General features: G+C 34.4%; 1 protein-coding gene across 4 annotated transcripts in view; it reads left to right on the forward strand.

The window, feature by feature from the left end:
- EPHA7 (EPH receptor A7) overlaps positions 1-4,797 on the forward strand; it is a 157,636-nt gene extending 152,839 nt beyond the window's left edge. For all 4 annotated transcript variants that reach the window (XM_015858872.3, XM_015858876.3, XM_015858873.3 and 1 more), the window contains one exon: positions 2,477-4,797. In XM_015858872.3, the coding sequence (XP_015714358.2) occupies positions 2,477-2,672 (196 nt within the window). In that variant the 3' untranslated portion in view covers positions 2,673-4,797. The remainder of the gene's footprint in view (positions 1-2,476) is intronic.
- Positions 4,798-17,648: the final 12,851 nt, after the last annotated feature.

The following is a 17,648-nucleotide window of genomic DNA, read 5'->3' on the forward strand; positions in this document are numbered from 1 at the left end:
GAGCAACCTGCCATGTCCCAGAAGAGCTAATATCTTGGTCTGCAAGTGCCACAATGACTCTGGGCTTTCCTACATCATTCTACTATTTCTCAATTTCTAGACAAAATAATCTCTTTGTTCCCTTATTTAACATATTTTCTGCTGAAAGGATGAATTTAAGCATGTACTTTCAGAGATGGGTTGAGGCTATGAATCCCAGAACATGCTTCTTCAGGATTCTTGCAGATTTGATGCTGGAATACATGTTGGCATACCCAAGATCCTCATAAGTGTGCCAAGTACAAGTTTGCATAGGATTTCCTTTCTTTGGAGCTAGGGTTCAAGTAGAAACTCATGCATGCATATGTTTGTTTGGCTCATTAATAAATACAAGGATGGACATGGAAGGCATCAGAACCAAGATAAATGAATACTAAATCTGACCATAAAGCTGCCAAAGCAAAGAACTGAAGCCCCTATCACCTAGTTTAGCCATGGTCTTCAGCCTTTATTTTCCTGAATTTCCATCTTTGATTTCTATTTCTTCCGAGGGAAATAAGCCTGGAATGACATTGGGCATGAAGACAGCTAGAATTTTAGTACAGTGAAGATGAATAGCTTGGTTGTAAAGATGTAAAGAAAAAACATATTGATTTATTACATGTCACATAGGGATCCTCAAGTCCCATTTGTTGAAGTTTCATCCTTGTTAGCTTGCACTTGGGCTCTGCTCTAGATAAAGTAGCACTTTGCAATGACAGCCAGGTGCAGGCCAAAGTAAAGCCAGGAAGTACAGGGTATACATAAATTATCCAGTGATGCTAATTAAATAATAATAATAATAATTAAAAAAAATAAATAAATAAAATCAGTAGATACACTGTCAATGAAAATATGACCTGAGGTTTAAAATGCCTATTTATCTAAGTGCTATTTGTGACTACTAGTTGCCTTAAACTTTGAATAAATTTACATCAACCATTTTTAATAATTCAAAGACTTACTTGCCATCTAAATAGTACAAAGAAATGTAGTCAAAAAGAAAATAAAAAAGTCTTCTTTTTGAAGAGGATTTATCTCCAAGTTCTTTTTTGCTGCATTCTTTTCTCACACATTCTTTGCATTACTGGGCTTTCAAAGGGCAGGTCCAAAAAAACCCAAACAAACAAAAAAAAAAACCCTAAAAACCTAATCAGATTGCTTCCTATAGCTGTTTTTTTGTTTGTTTGCTTGTTTGTTTTTGTTTTGTGTTGCGAAAGCTCAGACATTATGGCCGTTAATATTGTCAGATCGTCTCCATAAAACATCTGCTCCCATTTTGTCCAGTCTGGTGACAGAAGCATATTGTATGTTACAATGTATGAATAATGTTATTGTCTTGAATAAGTACCTTCCCTTTGTTTTACACATTAAATAATCTAATCCTTGTGACAGAAAAACATACACTACTTTGGAAAAAGCTGTAAGGATATTGGTTGGTGAGGCAGGAGGCCATTCCTTTGCTGGTTTATTTTTCTTTAGTATTAGTGCTACATTTGCTTGTCTTGGAGTCTGTAAAAGACTGCTTTTTCTCTCAGGAATTTTCAAATAATTTAGTTAAAAGATAGCTAACAATATGCATAATATATATTTTTTTTAAATCCTGGCCTAAATCCAGTAGTCCTAAAGCTATATTGTTTTATACATTTTACATGGCCAATTTGCCACAAAAGAAAAGAAAAAAGAAAAAGGAAAAAAAAAAAAAAAAAAAAGAAAAAGAAAAGAAAAGAAAAGAAAAGAAAAGAAGAAGGGGAAAAAAAAAAAAGCAGTAAAATAAATGTAATCTTTTTTCCTTTCATTTTTCTTTCTTTTTTTTTTTTTTTTTTCCCCCAGGCTTTTGTAACTGTTTTTCTTTGGTAACAAAAGTAACATAAAAATTGTCTTGAGGTACTTAGTATCATGTAGTAGCTAAGTAGTTTAAAATATTTTATAACACTGTTCAGCAATACTGGGAGATTCTGATAGTATCAGTTAGGTTACAGGAGATTCTGCCTTATTAGTTTGTACACTAGAAGCTACCTACCACATGTATCTTTTTTAATTAAGCAGAGGTTTAATTGAATTAACACACCCATCTCACTCTTTTCCTGCTCTTGTGTTATTAAGAGTTATCAATATCATCCTGTCCCTGATTTAGTACCCAAACACCCATCCAATAAACTGCACTGCAGTCATTTACCTTCCTTTACTTTAAATACTGAAATTACCAAGTACAACCTTTTGGGTCATTACAAACCAAAATGAAGCACAAATACATTTTCTTCATGTTAGTGATACCTGCTTGGGATTCTTTGGGTTTATTGATGTTTACTTAGTGAGTGAACAAGTCTTTTTTCTGTCAAGTAGCGGTGTATACATGGCAATGACAATGATAGTATAATTTGCCTCTATTACTTCCTTCTACCAGAATACTGCTGCACTGCCAATTTCATATCTGTTGTTATTATTTGTTTGACAGAATCAAAAACATGCCAGGTGCTTTGCAAAACAGAGAACAAGAAAAATCCCTTTCCAGAAGAGATGACTGCCTGAATAGAAATGACATAATGGCAGGAGACAAAGGAAGCAGAAAGGGGAAGCAAAACAAGAGATATAACCATAAGATCATGAGATTGGTTTGGAGGCACAGTGAACGCTATGAGGCATTTTTTTAAAGCACATAAGGACTGTAGTTGGGATTAGAGGATGGAAATGTAGAAAAGAAGCATGGAAAGGAATGGAGAAGAAGGGAGGAACAGACTGGCAACAGGAGGAAGAGTAAACAGAGGTGTATGGGAGAGGCCAGAACACACACCTGACAAACTGAGGATTATGACTAATGCCAAGAATGAAAGACCACATCTGAAGAGCATGATGATTTCAGGAGGAAGGTGAAGCAGGACATGGCGATGCTGCTAGGGAGAGAAGAGCCAGCAAAGCTACCCTGGAAGCCTGCCCTGGAAGCTCCTCATACTATTTATAATCCTGCTTCCCCATCTTCTTTTTAGCTCCCCTCTTATACACAAAATATGTATATGGAAGAGCAAAGGAGAAGGAGAAGCAGCTAAATCAAACATTTTTTAAGTACTACTTGGGAAGATGTTTAAGCTGGGATGATACAGATTTACTTCTACTGATGATGCAAGTGGCAGGAAGTATCCTTTAGCCTTTCTTGTTCAGACAAATCAATGGAAGTCTTTGCCACTGCTTACAAATAGGCCTTGTTGAGAAACAGAATTTGAATAGTTTAACTAGTCCAGGACATTCTGAAATGTCATTTCACACCAGATCTGAAAGAAGCAGAAATCATAATATTTACAGTAAAATAAACATGGAAGAAAAACATTGGAGTAGTTTCTTCTAAAGCTGAAAATAACTGTTTCAGTATCAAAAATAAAATAAAAAAAAATCATAAAAAAAAGATGGGGGGGGGAGGGGAATTTTTCATTGAAAAGAAAATAAATTTAAAATTTTACATGAATTTTTATCTTAGCAATTGGAATTATTTTAATTATGCTGATTTGACTTTATTTCCCTTTAAAAAAAATGACATTTTTTAGAAGTAAGCTGGAAAATCAGCATTTTTAGACTGTCAGACTAAACTACCCCTTCACTAATAAGAAATTTTTAAAGTGACCAGTCTAAACCCTTCCTCACCTCCTTCTCCTCTGCTTCTGTGGTCAGACATCTCTACTGAGTAGGTTGCAAAGAGCAAAACCAGTCTCTTAGAGATATGGCACATTGCCAGCTTTGTTAGGAACTGTTAATTAGATCTGCTTACAAGAAGTAACTTTGTTTTTGTTTTACCACAGAATATGTCTCCGTTTAAACTCTCATCACAGCTCTTCCATTTTGTCTGGGAAAGTTTGTCAGAAAGCATAATGGAAAGCCTCATGTTGCTGCAACCAATTAAACTGTTTTTAGACATTGCTATAGTGTGGCAGATATAATGGTATGATAGTTGAGAGATTACTCCAGGTAATGGAGTAATCTATTACTTTGATATATATAGACACTTTTTGCTTGGTACTTCTGACTTCAAAGTGTTCACGTTTAGGGTACTATAGATAATTACTACTTGTGTTTGTTATGTTTTAAATAAGTTTTAGAAGACAGCAATGGATATTTTGGTAGTTGTGACACTTTATCAATATAATAAATACATGGATTTAGTCTCTGCTAGCAGTGGAATAGTTTAAGCATTATCTAGTGGAGACAACAGCTTCATTTAAGACTATCCTGGTGACTCTAGATAGAATTCAAATAATTCATTTAGGAGATGAAAATACAATTGCAGAAAGTCATATCTGAAATGTTGCTAATAAACCTTAACTGGTTGGGTTTGCCCAGAATTTGCTTGAAGATTTTGGTAAATGGTGGCTTACTGGATTCTCAGCAGCAATTGCCAATTACTTTTTTTTTATTGTATTCAGTTTGAACTTTGCTTAAGATAACTGAACTCTTGTCACCTCAGGGTATCATTTTAGTGATGAGTTTTACAAAGCCTACTCTGTTAATGTAGAGCTTTCAGCTATTAAATAACATAACCCGTGCAGAGAGTTAACAATGCCTAGCAGTGCTTGAAGAATCATGTCCAACTCAGTTATTTCTCTCCACCATTACTGTAGTAACATTAGATTTAACGTTAGCCACTGAGTCAGCCTACAAAATCTACCCTGCATAAATTCCTCTCTTGTAGAATCAAATGTGACTCAAATTTTATAAAATTCCATGTACCACTGAAATAAAACAATTTCAAAGCAGTGTCATCTCCCCATAATAAAATATTTTTACATTTAATTTTTACTTATTTTCTACAAAAACATTAAATAGTTGCATACAACTTTTTGCAATAAAAACGTAAAGCAATATCAAAATATAGTGAATATTTATATAGATTATATTTTGGAAAGCTCTGGATATAGTGTAATTCTACCTTCTGGCATGGTAGTAGGTAGGGAAATTGTGTGTACCTACTGGCTGGCACTGAAATATTATTCTACTGTGTGACATCTTCCTATCCTCTGCTACTAAAAAAAAAAAAACAAAACAAACAAACCAAAAAAAAAAACCCAGATAAAAGACAGGAAAAAAACAAAACAAAACAAAACAAAACAGAAAACAAACCAAACCAAAACAGAAAAATAGCAAATAAATAAATAAATAAATAAAAAGAAAAAAGAAATAAAAAGGGAATAACAGCTACTCCCCCAACCCTTCCAACTCCAACATCCTATCATTTCAATTGCAAAGTGTGACATAATCTCTGGTAAATGTATCTTCTGAGTTCAGACACTGAACTGGATGCAAGATTTAGTAAAGGATTCGGTATAAGCTATTTCAGTAGTCATGTGGAACTTTTCTTGTAGGAAAAAGGCTGGGGGGAAAAAGAAAAAAAAATATTTCAATGAATATTGAGGGAGAAGGAGCATGGTTATTTTGACTGCACTTTTTTTTTTTTACCTTGCCAATACTTTTCCTGTAAATCTTTTCCTATTGTTGTCTGTCACCTTCCCCAAGAAGATACTTAGTTCTGCATAAGGTAAGAGTACTTGCATTAACTCAACCCTAAGGTCTATGCAGGCCTGTGTACCTGGCAAGTGTAGGGAGTCATCCACTGTTTTCTGAAGATTATAGACATCTTCATATATAAACTTCCAAGCACCTCCAGGGCTCTCCTACCCAATATATACAGTTCAAATGCTTCCCAAATCAGGTGCTGCACTATGTTTAATAGTCTGAATTTGTCCTAGATCTGGTGAATTTATTTTCTCTTCATGTCTCCCTTTCCCTCTCTGTTTTGACCTTTCTTCAGAAATAGAATGACCAGGGCTGCATGAATTATTCAACATAAGAGCGTATGATGTATTTATACGGTGATATAGCAAACTGATGTATTTATACAGTGATTGTGATATATATATATATGTTTTCTATTTTGTTTACAGTTTCTTCCTTAATCATCCAAATATTTTGTTTCACATTTTTACTTGATGCTGAGTGCTTGACTTGATGTTTCCAGAGAGCTGTCTAGTATCAGTTTATGATTTTTTTCTTCTCAAGCAATAGTGAATTTAGAGTCCCTGTCTGTGTTTGTATAATTAGACTTATTTTTTCCCTTGTGTGTTTCTTTGTGATTTATCAAATTTCATCACTACTTTATTGCCACTGGCATTCCAAATTGTTAAATCATTTTGCAATTCCTTACAGACAGCTTCTGATTTAACTTTTTAAAATCATTTTGTATCAAACTTTCTCATCTGACAGTTCTTAGATATCATATTTCCCTTTACTACTAATAAAAGTAATTTTGTTTAAATCCTTTGTTTTAATTGATGCCTCGGAACCCAGGAAGCACATGCTATTTTTTAAGGGGGGAGGCAGGAGGGAGAAGAGCTTAAAGCTATTTTCATTTGTGTTTATTAATTGGAAACTTTAAAAATATAAGAGCTTCTTAAAGAGTATAAAAGTATAGAGCTTCTTAATGCCTTATGATTATGACAGAGTGGTTATACAATCCTTAAAGTGAAAAAATCTGAAGGGTAATCCATGAAATGCACTTAGGAATAGCCCTTAGCATCTTAAATGTCCTGCCTTCTCTCAGAAACCATAAACTCAGGTTGGGTTTATCTCAAACTCCAATGAAAGAGGACAGCTGGATATTTAGCAACAGAATCCACCAACTCTGACATACTGAGCAGGGAACAGTCCAAGTGAACTATAGAAACAGACAGACAGGAAAAACAAAATAAAGGAAAGGTGCACTGTTTTAGGTATATTTTCCAGTACTCATGGTACTGTATAGCGTTTTGTGAGACGTGACTTGTACCTCCTCTCTCACTGTAGCTGTTCCCCTTGCTTATGAGTTTATGGCATTTTCTCTTGCAATGCATGTGATGTCTATGCTCAACCTACTGCATCAAGGTATCAGTCCCTCTCTTTGCTTCTGCACTAGTGAATAATGAACTTTCAGGATTTGGCAAAAACTGGCTGGGTTTTGGCTAGTTAGACTGTCTGTGCACACACCTGAAGTTGCAGTTGGCCATTTCTGTTTCAGTGCAAATCTAAGTCGGGGTGTGCATTACAATACTAGCGAAAGCAGTGAGCATTTGAACCCTCGCTTAGTAAATCTGTTAAACCTGATTGTGTAAAATGAAATCTCTTCTGTTTGTTGCACATTTCAACATTACTGAAATGTCATCATAACAGGTATCCTAAAACAATACTGTGTCTACATCACAACTATGTTTTTTACCTTACATGAATATTGAGAGTATGTTAATCTAGACAGGAGAATTGACCTTGTGAGTTATTAGTGTTCATATCATGCCAGGAATCTTATATAGTGGGGTAAAAAAAATGGCTGTTGATTGACATTTAGCATTTTTCAAGCTGATTCATGTCTTTGATATTTGACAGGAGGTAAGAAGATTTAACTTATTTATTTGATTTTAGGAGCCTCTCCCTTTACTAATATTAAAAAATAGATAAATATTAGGCTTAACTTTCAGCAGTTACAAAAGTAATAATTTCAAATCTATAGCTATACTTGAATGGAGAGTGACAAAAAAAACAAGTTGTTGGAGATATTTTATATTCCTAGAGAAAGTCCAACTGTTCCATTATAGGTGCCTCTAAGTCTTCCCTTTGAGTCAGTAGAATTTGGGAACTAATAAGCCAAAAAATAAGAGACTCCCCAAACTAGCAAATTAAACTGCCATGCAATATTTTAAAAATGAACAAAACCTGAATGACTGTTTTATCTATCTCTAAAACCCTATGTCAGGCCAGTTCCCCTCATCTATATTTATGTTCTTACTTTATCAGTTTATTAGTTCTATACGTTGGCCCAGTCTCCCTGCTTCTACATTTTTTGTTTCATGGCTGCTACAACTTTAATGGGTTCCACTTTTAAAATGACAGCTATTAATTATGTAACAGTGGCAAAAAGCAATAAAATAAAAGACTGAACAGAAATCTGGGATTAAAGAAAAATTCTTAGCAAAGCCCAGGTTAGCTACCAGGTAGCTTTCCCAGCATACATCTCTTGGGTAAATACATCTCTTGGTACATATCAATGCCAGAATATCAAGGAAAGTGGATTATTATGCACTGATGACAAATAACAATGAAATGTTTCTAGAAGATGCATTATGTTCAGGAATAAAAACTAAAGAACTGATAGAAAATCTGGTATTTTAGACTTGACCGAAAAAACAAAGTAAAACTCAAACTTTGAGGTGTTCAGTTTTATTTATTTATTTATTTTTTAACTAGCTATCATTGTGTGTTTGCACAAAGCCCTTTTGGAAAGCACACTCCTTGTTCCCTGCCCATCTCGCAGCACAGTCCAGCTCATTTCTTTCTATGTAGAATAAGATCAAAGAATGGATATCTGTAGTCCTTTTCATGCCAGTCTCAAGCTTTTGTTTTTATTTCAGATGGTCTTCTTGCATTTCTTCACAGGTTGCTGACCTCAGGTTTATTTAATATTTTTGTATATTCTAACTTAAAATCTGAATATAAAATAGATATATTACTGGGAGATAGACTCAGTTTAATCCTCTGTTTTAATCCAAACTCTTAGACTATAGGAAGTAAGAATTGATTGGTTCTTTAAAGAAAAATATAAAAAAGATTCATCATTCTATAAAAGCAAAATATTTCTTGTATACTTTTTGTATCAAGGTTTCCAAAAGATTGGGAGCTAATCTCGAACTCCCCACTTATAGGGATCGAACTTATTTTTTCTATTTTTTATTTTTTTTTATTTTAATTCTTCCAAGCTTCTGAAATGCAAGAATCATCAGTTTATTAGAAACTGAGGTAATACAGAAGAGAAACATTTAAGCTAAAAGGAACAGCCTAAGCTGGTGCCTTTTCTTTAATAGTTAAGGCCTGGATTTATTTTAGTGTATGTTCAAGCTCCCTTTTTCCTATAAATTCATATATGATTATGCTTGTGGTGTACCTCTTTACTTTCCTGACTAGCCAGGGAAGATTCTCCTCCGCTTTAATATTAAAAATGAACTTTTAACCAGTGGGAAGAAATTCTCATCAAAGGTGGAGTATCAAGGAAAATAAATTGAGGTAGTCAGTTTTGAGTTTTTTGAATTTATTTATTTATTTATTTATTTATTTAATGGTCATGATTGCTAGTATGAACAGATTTGAGAAGGAGAGTGTAACAAGGATTAAAAATATCTGGTGCTATTAGTGACATCAAATGCAATGAAATATCAAGGTCAACTTAATTTCCTACTTTCCCTTATCTCTCTGACACATAGTACTGTATCTCTGTAGCTGCCACCAACAGCTACCACCAGAAATCTTGGCTAATTAGCAATCAGTCATGTCACTTGTTGTGATCTCATCCAGCCTGACCATTGAACCTGAGTACAAAAACAAAAAGGAAATTGGAAACTTAGCAACGGTGAGCCTGATCCACCCATTTTCAGCAGCATAATGTGCCTACAGTTCAAGTTTTCATTATGCAACACAAATTTGTATTTAGTCATTTAAGAATATTCTGTAGCACTAACATGTAAGACACAACTACCAGCCAATAACCCCATGAAATTCTAAGATAAGATTTCTTATCATTTTAGCAGCATTAAGATAGGAAATATCTTTGATAATAAAAATCCAAGGCATACTATTTTATTTTATTTTATTTTATTTTATTTTATTTTATTTATTTATTTATTTATTTTTTTCCTCAGCAATAACTGGCTCAGCATAAAAAAATACCCACCACAGTTGAGTAAAACAAAGAATCATATCAATGTTGGGGCCTGATGCAGCAAAGCATTTAAGCTTATTTATATTATAGCAGCAAGAATGTCTCATCAAATTTATTGTGATCATTCAGATGATTAAAGTACGTGAAAAGGTCGATGGTTTTCTGAACTGGGGCTAAGGAATGAAGCGTTTAATATCAGCCTGCAATGATATTTGAAATATTTACAAATCTTTTTAAGACATGACATATAAATTAAAGTAACTATCTTGTCTTTTGATTGCTAGACTTGGGCCAGCTTCAAATGTGAAAAACCTACATGTTCTGTGATTACTTCTTCCCTCAAACTAAACTGTTGTTTGAGAACAGTGATCATAAAGTGCTAATCTCTGCCACTGATAAACAAAAGCAAATCGTGGCGGAAAGCTTGTTTATCTGTAGTAATCTCCAGGGGATTAGCATTTCAAGGGATCAGATTTCCTAAGCCTCTTCTTTCATGATAACAGCCTCTGCTGTGAGGTGACACACCAATAGGAATAAATTATCAAGAGCTGCAGATAAGAAGAGGCCATTTGTGGGTTCTGAGTGCAATAAAAATAGATGCAAAACAGTACGGGAATGGTGCTCAACACAAATCTCGCAGGGATTAGCAGTTCAAGTTCTGACTTCCTTGCTGTTGTTAGCTGCAGTTTGTCATCAGACAGTGACTCAGAGTCTTTCTTATCTGTGATAATTTAATAGCTTAATGGCAATCCCTTTATCTGGGGGTCATAATTAAGCTTGTTTGATCAGGTTCCTAACAAGCACTTTGCCTGTATTTTTAGCTATGCCTATTTTTATTTTTTTTTTCCTCTCAGTGTAGGAGCATTTTTGCTAATTAGTATTAACGATATTATTGTTAACAATTATTGGTAATGATAACAATCTCGTTTGGGGTTACTATTTATCTGGAGGAAAAATACAAGTTGAAAAAAAAAGAAAAAGATACAGTGTTCCTTGACTTTAATGCATTTACAGGCAAATTTAAACTGCCATGTTGCAGCGACTCATTGGCTTCTCAGATTCAAATCTAACTCAAATACTAAGATGAAAATGAAAAACTACTGCATAAAATCACTTTCAATGGACTCATTTTCTCTGGTACAAAATTAACACCTATTTGAGAGTAAGCATGACTGCTATTTTACAGTGCATTTACTGTCCCTCTTTGTCATTCTACTAATGAGCTGTTTCTTCCACTGTTATGAAAATTTTCTTAACAAGAAATGGACTTTGATATCTTATTATGACTGTTGAAAAACACAGGTGTAATCAAAATGAATCTACTGGCAGTTTTTCCATTGAAAATTGTATGTATTAAACTGTACTGAATATTAGAAATATGAGAGGAAATCTTTCCGCGACTTATTTTGTAATTCAAAGCAAAAAGTGGATTAATTAAGGCACTTCTTGCTTGTGTTTCTTTCTTTGCTTTAGAAAGTGGAAGTGAAAACAAGTTCAGATCGACCACATTGCTTTCTTAAACTTTCTTGATAATTTCTTGATTAAATATTTTCTTTTCTTTTTTTTTTTCTTTTTTTTCTTTTTTCATTCTCCAGTCCTAGTAAAGTAACTTTTCTGGCTTTTGCTGTGCTATGCAGGTAAGTTAGCAATGGCTTGTGTCCAGTTGTTTGGGTCTGGCAAGCAGGAATTTGATTTTGAGCTTGCTTCATAGCCAAAAGTATGCCAAAAGTATTGACTGGGATTATTACAGAAGATGGTCTAGAATGACCTTTGTTCCTCACAAAAGCCTTTATTCAGATCATGATAGAATCCATGGAAACACACTGACTTTGGTGGAGTCAGGGTTAAGGTGTCATCCATATTCTAGCAGCAGCTGGCAGCTGCCTGGGAAGCAGAAATTTTACTCAGATATGAAACAAGCAAAATGTGTGAAAGATAGAAATGACAAGGTGTAAGGGAGATTGCAATATAACACACTGAAATCCTTGCCAGTATCTGCAGCTAAGGCCATTGATAGTTGGGTGCTGAGCTGACTTTGTGAGGCCTTTGTGAGATAAGCCCATACAGTCACTGAGATGTCTGCTTTACACATCTAACTTCTCAGATGACTTTCCAAAACTAACAAGGCAGAAATAGTTCTTGATGTATAATATTTTCATTCTATGTCAATGTGACAAGTTTAGCAGATTTTTTCCACCACTAAAACAAGTTTTTAAGGATACATAAAATAGGAATCCTTGCCCAGCTCACAGTTAGAACAGAGACAGCATCGTCTGGTTACCACTGTGCTAAATTGTTAGTTGTTCACCAGCTGGTCCAGACATGATATAACCAAATAAATCTCCAAGAAAAAGAAATCATGAAGCTTGTGAAATGCTGTTCTATTTTAACTTTAAGTTCACAAATGTTTTCAGAGGATTTTGCTGCTGTCTGTATAAAAAAGAATAAATATCTTAAATAAGTTTCATTGTTTTAATTTTCTCCAATAGCTGCAGAACTAATCTTATTTCTCAAAAGAAACTGTAGATATTACAAAGCAACTGCTCACATATCTGAATGCTGAAGTAAGCTTTTAGATGAAATAACACAGCTTTCTGTCTGTTTTCTGTCACTGGGTTCATGATTAGGATTATGGCAAGTCTAAATTCGGTGTTTTTATTTTGTGTAGTTTTGCATGAAAACTGTCATTGTAACACTCTCAGTCTCACTTTCCTTATACATTTAACAGAAATAATATGCATTTATTGATTATATACACACCTACATAAAATATGTTTGTACTGTACATCTCTTTGAGGTGCAAACAATTTTCAAGGATTTAAACATTTCCACAAATACACACATTATTACTGGAAAACAGTCCAAAATGTGAATACATCCATCACATAAATTTTGTTCCAACATATAAATGTTGTTATCACTAATGTGGAACTAATCATGAATCTATAATAAATAATCTCTTTGATATTAAAGACATTTTTTATTTCATTTTCTATGTTATTACAGATAAAACCTTTAATCTCTTTGAAATTTGGTTTACATATTTTAAGTAGATGAGGAGAGAAATTTGATTTAATTAATGTTTACGAAGCATTTTGACACCATGGAAAAACAGAAATGATAAATATACTTAAAGGTACATTATTTTTTGTTTCTCATTAATCTTTGTGTGTGTGTGTGTGTGTGTGTGTGTGTGTGTGTGTGTGTGTGTATCTTGAAAATGAATCTACAAATCTTTTTCATGAGATATTTCCTGCAATTTCATGATACTTTTAATTTCACTGGTATGGTATACAGGTCAAAAAATTCAGCAATCTACTGAATATTCAGTTTTAGAGTTTGCAGTGCAAGCATTAGTCTGATTATAATACAAGCCAGTATCCTATGATCTGTGTACATATTCATACATATTTATATATATCAAAACAGTATGTAGCAATCTATATGTATGCATCCTTACATCAATTTTGTGAAGAAACATCATTCAATTCAACAAGCAATTTCATAGTGAACGCACAATTCAGGTGCAAGCTTGCTTTTGGATTTGGTAGTCTCCAGAAAAGGAGAGCTGGCTTATTTGAGAGGTTTGATCATACCATTCCAGAGAGACAGGAAGTGCTGGTTATATTTGGGTCTACTTTATATGCTGGAATTGAGGTTCTCCTGTGAGGATCTAGTTGCAAGACATAGTTCTGAGCCACTGGTATTTGGGACCAATATGCAACAGAACTTCAGAATGGACAAGTCAGTGAGGCAGAACAAAACCTGGTCTCTTATTCTTATCTAAGGCCTAAAAATCCTTCTTCCTTGGTGGGAGGAAAAAATAGTTTTCTTCAACAAGAGTTTATCACACTTCATGTATCTAACATAGGGTGGGGATTTAAGGTTTGTAGGAGGTATCACTGAGAGCAAATTATCTCATTTAACAGCCAGAGATTTTTCTTTGACTCCAAGCAATAGTTTGCTATTATGGAACACCACAGAAAATATAAAAACATCCACAACTGCATTGTTATTTCCTTAAAATTTCTGTTGTAACGATGGGGGCCAATATCTTTCTTGGGGATTCAGGGAGTTATCGTCACGATTTTATGATTTTTGGTTATCAGTATTTCACATCATAACATCGCAGTTCTGGGCACTTGTCCAGAAAGAGAAGAACTACATATCCCAGAACACTTTGCGTTCAGAAAGGGATTATAACTCCTGGCAAGGTCATGAGACTTTCCTTTTTTTCCTTCTGCTCTCCTTCCTGCTGCTTGACCTGACTGCATGTCTCAATTCAGTGTTATGTTGAGGCCTTCAGTTCTCGGACACTTTCTCTCTCATTATATTTGATTTATTAGCCTCAATTCTAATTACATTGCATTATAGTGTGTGATCTTGCATTCCAACACCATATTTAGTAAATTAGTTTGTTTCTCCCCAGATCATTGCCTCTGTTTTTAATTATTCGGGGTCCCCTGTTTCCCCTTTACAGAGGCATGGATTCACAAATGCCTCCGCCCCTCAAGTCACAGTACCGGGTCGAACCAGCCCATAAACCATTGACAGCTGACAAGCAAGGGGAGATTATTATTTGCTAGTTACTGTTCATTGGGTTTCTGTTAAAATGGGCAGGAATCTGAGACTGGGAAGCGAAATCAAGCTCATGTCTCCCACATAGCTGTGCAAAGTAGTATCGTTGGAAATACGCTTATACATTTATCAGGCTTCTAAATTCAAGCTCTTACATGGCATTTAAAATGGCTTATTTGACAAAATGACATAATAGGAGGAAAAATAAAAATGGTAAGTACTCCCAAATGAGAACAAGAAACTGTATCCCTTTTAGTAAGGTTGGGCTCTAAGTATTCACTAAAAATATTCACTATAGTTATCTTGGTAGGTGTCATCTACTCTATGCAGCACATAAACTCATACTGACATATAACTCATATTGACCCAAGGTCAGTAGCATTTACCCACATGCTTACAAGCCCAAACTCACCGCTGTCAAAGAGAATCTATATAATTTCTGTGACAAGGGAAATATTTTGCATGTCTTCACCATTCCAATTTCAATAGAGGGGAATCTATTTCCATTTTGCAAATCTTGACACTTTCCTTAGAAAATGTCCTGCCAGAGAGAACCTGTGAAGTATTGTACCTTATATTTTGAAAAAAGCCAGATCAGAAAGAAGTAATAAAACTTTGCTATCACTGATGCTCTGCCCCAAACACAAGAAAATCCATATACTGCTCCAGTAACTGGTTTTAAGCTAAAAGCAGTCCCTCACCAAAGATATGAGAAACAATATACAGAATCCAAATGCTCGCTGTTCTTGATAGCAATTAAAGCTTTATCAAACCTTGTTACAAGGTTCCTGGAATAAAAATAAAAAGTTCCTGGTGTTCTGAAAAGCAGATAAAGATTAACCTTTACCAAAATCTCCACTGTGTATTACTGTGGAAAAATAAATCAAATTAAACCAACTTTTGTTTATCTCCTTGACCCTTTCAATATTTGTGTTGTGTCATTGTGTTTGCCATTTTCTAATTTGTCAATTATCTCTAGCTTAATACTATTATTTAATTAGTATTTAATTTCAGAGTGCTCGGCTAGACCTGAGTTATTATTGTTACCTATAATCAGGTAAGTTACTACTAATGACATAGCATGTTCATTTGAGTCTAAATTTTATACTTCTGATGCCTAAAACAGTTCACAAAATCCTATGTGTATGCATTTTCACTTACACTGACTGAGAAGTATAATTATGTCTTGCTACTGTGCAAGTAAGATTCTGTTCTTTTTTCCATCAAATATATGGGCCTCCTGAAGGAAACAAATCCCCCTGCTTGGCCTTGATGGTTGGCTGCCTTCTTTAGGAGTGTTTTCAGAGACATTTTTTCACATTTCTATGGACTGGAAAAAAGACCTGAAATTATAGAAGGCTGGTGGAATCGAGCGCTGGTGGTTTTTGCTTTGATGAGAATGAGAGACACTAGGACACTCTTTAAGCTCTGTTTTTTAATCCAGTGTACACAAGTAGTTCATCCATACAGAATTTGGACAAAACCTTGTCTGATTGTCAGCACTTTCCTTTTCTGTGTAAGAAGGAAAGATTCACACAAAATGTTACTAGGGAAATAAGTTGGCTGTGAAGTTCTCTGCATTATTTCTCAGGCAAGTTTAATAAGTGGTAATTGTGTCTACACAGAGAGCATAGAAACATGTAAGAGAACATACCTTCTGATCAGTTTTCTTAATTCAAAATTGTTGTATGCATTCCTGTTAGAATGTGGACTTTTACTTTACCCCTTTCTTTTCTAGCACTATTTATAGCAAAACTAAAAATAGAGCTAACAACATCAACTGAAAACATCCTGTTGTCTAAAGAGCTACTAAAGGGGTTACTTAAAGGGAAACCTGCTTGTGGTCTACTGAGGGTTGTTTGATCCATATTATTTCAGATTTTGTTGCAATAAATTAGAAATGATCCATTTAATTTAACAGTAATCATATTTGTTTTCAGATGGTGTCACAATAAAGAAAGCTCAAAGCGCTGGAACGTTCGTCAATCCTTTTTTTTTTTTTTTTTAGTTAGAAATTTCTATAGCAACCCAGTACTACTACTGCTGGACAAGCTGAGGGAGAGATTAGTCAATGCAGAAATTATAAGAGATGGGGTCATTCTCCAGGTAATCTTTCTACTGTGCAGCAGAGATGATTTCAAAATGTAATGAAAAGCTACATAGTTTTAAGAAGTTATGAACACTTCCAGAGTTTCCCTATTGAAAAGAGAATGGAAGGGAGGGCAAGAAGAAAGGATAATGACAGAGGTACTTGGAGCTTCTAAAATATCGTGGAAGAGTTGAATACCATCAAAGTACACTGACACAGATGACTTATAGAATGACTCAATTTTGTAATTACATGATTAGATTCATTCAGTGCCACTGATCTCTTTGGATACATGTGTAGGTCTATTGTTCACAAATCTGCCTCACTGTTGTACTAACAGATGCATAGTTATTAATCTTGGAAAGAATCCACATCCCCTTTTCAGAAAGATCAGAGAAGCCAATTAAGGGTGACATGGCATCTTGTGTGGAGGAACAGCTAGCTATGCCTGTCCTATAAATGGGCAAAAATGATGCCAGAACCTATGAAAAAATGCCAGGAAAAAAAATAATTGTGCCATACATAATCTTTTAATTCTTCTCTGCCGTTTTTAGCCAATATCTTTTTCAGATTGCACATTTAGATATCTGTGTGGCAACTACAGCTCTGCAAATGTATGACACCTGCTAACTGCTCTTCTTCCTGCCTCAGACTTCTCATTTACCAACCACTGCAAAGCACTACATTGGGCTGACACAGCAAAATAAATGCCAAAAAATGCTCTCTACAGGAGCACTAACAGCTCAATAATGTGAGCCTGGGTTATTAAACCACAGTCTAAGCAGTGTTTTGGTTATTTGGAAATATAAATAAATAATGACAAAATTACAGGAAATCTGTTCTGAGAAGAGATTAGAATTCATATTGTTGAAGTTCAGGAAGTCCCTAGAGCTATATGATGTACAAAATATATTACTGTTTATTTATTTTTCAAGATAAAGTATTAGATCCATCAAACAAAATTGTCTTGGTGAAGATTACTGACAAAATAAATAAATAAATAAAAAGATCACATTATTTTTCCTGTCAGCTTTTGCAGTTCTAGCTCATCTTATTCTAATTGATAATTCTTTTTACCATGCTTTCACCATTTAAAAATATTTGCATGCACATTTCTTGTACTTCCTTAGAGATGACTCCTTCTGACAGTCTGATGGTTAGCCAAGCCATACAAAAATAATAAATAATAAAAAGGTAAAAACAAACAAACAAACAAACAACAAACATTGATCTTCTCTTTGT

The sequence above is a fragment of the Coturnix japonica genome, chromosome 3 (assembly GCF_054131305.1).
Source record: "Coturnix japonica strain WE chromosome 3, WE-NBRP24, whole genome shotgun sequence".
In the NCBI taxonomy this organism is placed as follows: domain Eukaryota; kingdom Metazoa; phylum Chordata; class Aves; order Galliformes; family Phasianidae; genus Coturnix; species Coturnix japonica.